This window comes from Mandrillus leucophaeus, unplaced genomic scaffold, assembly GCF_000951045.1.
Source record: "Mandrillus leucophaeus isolate KB7577 unplaced genomic scaffold, Mleu.le_1.0 Scaffold10, whole genome shotgun sequence".
Lineage (NCBI taxonomy): Eukaryota > Metazoa > Chordata > Mammalia > Primates > Cercopithecidae > Mandrillus > Mandrillus leucophaeus.
Genome location: NW_012098098.1, coordinates 7,134,513 through 7,137,487, shown reverse-complemented (window position 1 = coordinate 7,137,487; position 2,975 = coordinate 7,134,513). Strand labels below are relative to the sequence as shown.

The 2,975-nt window shown below is 49.6% G+C and overlaps 1 protein-coding gene across 1 annotated transcript in view; it reads right to left on the bottom strand.

The window, feature by feature from the left end:
- The window catches only part of SPG7 (spastic paraplegia 7 (pure and complicated autosomal recessive)), a 57,948-nt gene that overhangs the window by 28,322 nt on the left and 26,651 nt on the right, over positions 1 to 2,975 (bottom strand). Inside the window, exons 4-5 of the mRNA XM_011971989.1 lie at positions 2,800 to 2,939; positions 447 to 549 (exon numbers count right to left, since the gene is read on the bottom strand). Coding sequence (XP_011827379.1) covers positions 447 to 549; positions 2,800 to 2,939 — 243 coding nt within the window. The remainder of the gene's footprint in view (positions 1 to 446; positions 550 to 2,799; positions 2,940 to 2,975) is intronic.

Sequence of the window (2,975 nt, the reverse complement as noted above, 5' to 3'; positions counted from 1 at the left end):
ACTAAAAATACAAAATTAGCCGGGCGTGGTGGCACATGCCTGTAATCCCAGCAACTCGGGAGGCTGAGGCAGGAGAACTGCCTGAACCCGGGAGGCAAAGGTTGTGGTGAACTGAGATCACGCCAATGCACTCCAGCCTGGACAACAAAGGCAAAGCTCCGTCTCAGAAAAAAAAAAGAAAAGAAAAATGCAGATTCAATTGCCCTGTCATCTCACATGGCTCAGGCACCCCAGAGTTAGGGTGAGAGGCCCTCAGGCAACACTGGTTACTACACGCCTTACAGCCAGCCCGTGGGAAGGGAAGGGGAGCTGCTGCCTCGCTGTGGCTTCAGGCTGCCCTCTGCCACGGGTGTTCCCTGCGTGTTTATCGTGCAGCTCACAGGAGACGTATTCAGCAAACACAAAGCAGAAAAAGAGTTCAGAGGGCTCTGACTGACAGAACTTACAAAAGCACTGAATCCACCTTCCCTGCCAGTCATTCCGGCCAGACGGAAAACACACCACAGGATGGCCAGGCCCACCGCTGTCATCCCCACGGAGTACAGGGCGCTGCCGGAAGAAAGAGAGGCAGGCACAGGCTCAGAGAGTGTCACGTGACAGACACATGTTTCCAAGTCAGAACCACCGCTGGCAACGCTTCCGAGATGAGATGAGGAGTCCCTACCTGTGGGACCGATGCACAGATTAAAACGGTTGTGGAAATGGGTTCTCTCGTCTCGTTCTCGCTGACTGTGCTCTGACATGAAAGTTTCCCAAATGGTCCGATTGAGTGTGCAAATGCTGGAGATACCCAGTGATCTAGCCAGCCCTGTGACAATAACAACATTCTGGCTTTTCTATTTTCAGTATATTTTGTTTTCAAAAGTAAGTGATCAGTTTCAATCAGGCAGGCAAGATCAGCCTAGCAGTAAAAAGCAAATCTCAGGCCAGGCACGGTGGCTCACGCCTGTAATCCCAGCACTTTGGGAGGCTGCGGCGAGTGGATCACAAGGTCAGAAATTCGAGACCAGTCTGGCCAACATGGTGAAACCCCATCTCTACTAAAAAAATTCAAAAATTAGCCAGGCGTGGTGGCGTGCGCCTGTAATCCCAGCTACTCGGATGGCGAAGGCAGGAGAATCGCCTGAACCCAGGAGGTGGAGGTTGCACTGAGTCAAGATCGTGCCACTGCACTCCAGCCTGGGCTACAGAGCAAGACTTCACCTCAAAAAGAAAAAAATAACAAACAAACACTGTCTCGACTAGAAATACAAAAAACTTAGCTGGATGTGGTGGCGTGCATCTGCAGTCCCAGCTACTCAGGAGGCTGAGGTGGGAGAATCACCTGACTGTGGGAGGTCAAGGCTGCAATGAGCTGAGACTGTGCCGCTGCACTCCAGCCTCGGCGACAGACATCCTGTCTCAAAAGGAAAAAAAAAAAAAAGCAAATCCCAGGACTTTCGCCCTCATACTGAAGGAGGGGCTGCCCCGGGCCTGCCCCAACCCTCCATCTTCTGTACATCATCAGCCTACGAAGACGTGAGCAGCACAGCCTCAGAGCAGTGATCTTCCAGGAGTTGCTGAGTTACAGAATTAGAGGTGCATCTTTTTTTTTTTTTTTCCCCCTGTAGAGATGGGGTTCTCCATGCTGCCCCGGCTGGTCTCGAACTTGTGGCCTCAAGAGATCCTCCCTGCCTCAGCCTTCCAAAGTGCTGGGATTACAGGCAGAGCCACCGCACCCGGCTAGAGGTGCATTTTGATCAAGGGAGTACTTGCCAGTCACTGGCATTCTACATCTTCAGAGACTACAAGTCAACAATAAACCTCTCTGGTTTCAACACCCATTGGCCCCTCATTTGCTCCTATTACGGAACCTGTCAGGGTCCATGGTCCTTAACTGCCCATAGCTCCCACCTGGTCTGTTTCCCTCTCAACACTGAAATGAGAGTTTCACATTCCCGTGTCTACACCTTTCCCGTTCCATTTTCCTATATGGAGAGGACAGCAACCCCAAGACATTATCAAGGTACTCCTTGACTCTCTTTTTTACTGCTAGGCTGATCTTGCCTTGCTAACTGAAACTGATCGCTTACTTCTGAAAACAAAATGTACCGAAAACAGAAAAACCTGAGCACTGCTATTGTCACGAGGCTGGCTTGTCACCAGGCATCTCCGGCACCTGCACACTCCATCTGACCACTTGGGAAGCCTCCATCAAAGAGCACAGTCAGTGAACATTAAACAAGAATGTGAATTCAGAAGCGCCAGACAACTGAAGAAAGTGACTAAACAAACTCCAACAGACTTGCACACAGTTGGCCTCCATAGCCACGGGTTCCACCTCTACAGGATCAACCAAGCACAGAATGAAAATTCGTGGGGAAAACGTGCATCTGTACTGAACATGTACAGACACATTTTTGTCATCATTGCCTGAACAATAAAGTGTAACAATGATTGAAATGGTATTTACAGGGCATTGGGTATTATTAGCAACCTACAGATGATCTGAAGCCCATCAGAGGATGTTGTCAGGTTACACGCAAGGACTCCGGCGTTTCACGTCAGGGGCTCAGGCATCCTGTGGTGTTGGTATCCTTGGGAGGTCCTAGAACCAGCCCCCATGGATACCCAGGGACGACTACATCTCCTAATTTCCTGGCAGTGCATCATTCACTTCTATATTTATTTAACCCTCCCACAAAAAAAGTCTAGTTAACTGTAGGCAAAGACAGTTGAGATTTTTGTTTGCAATCTGTTTCTCACACTACAAAGCCAAGTGAGGTTTAGTTCAAGCGTCAACAAACACGTCCCACATACTTTCCAAAGAATCCTGTTCGCCTGTAGGAAACCGGGATCCTGTCCTTGGCCTCGATATTCAGCTCATCTTCAGCTGCTCGAAGCTTTTCTTCAAACTTGTCAATATTTGCAACCTGCATTCGGTACATCAAGGCTAGTCGCTGGGGGGTAGAAAAGAGACCGGACCATGAGAGACC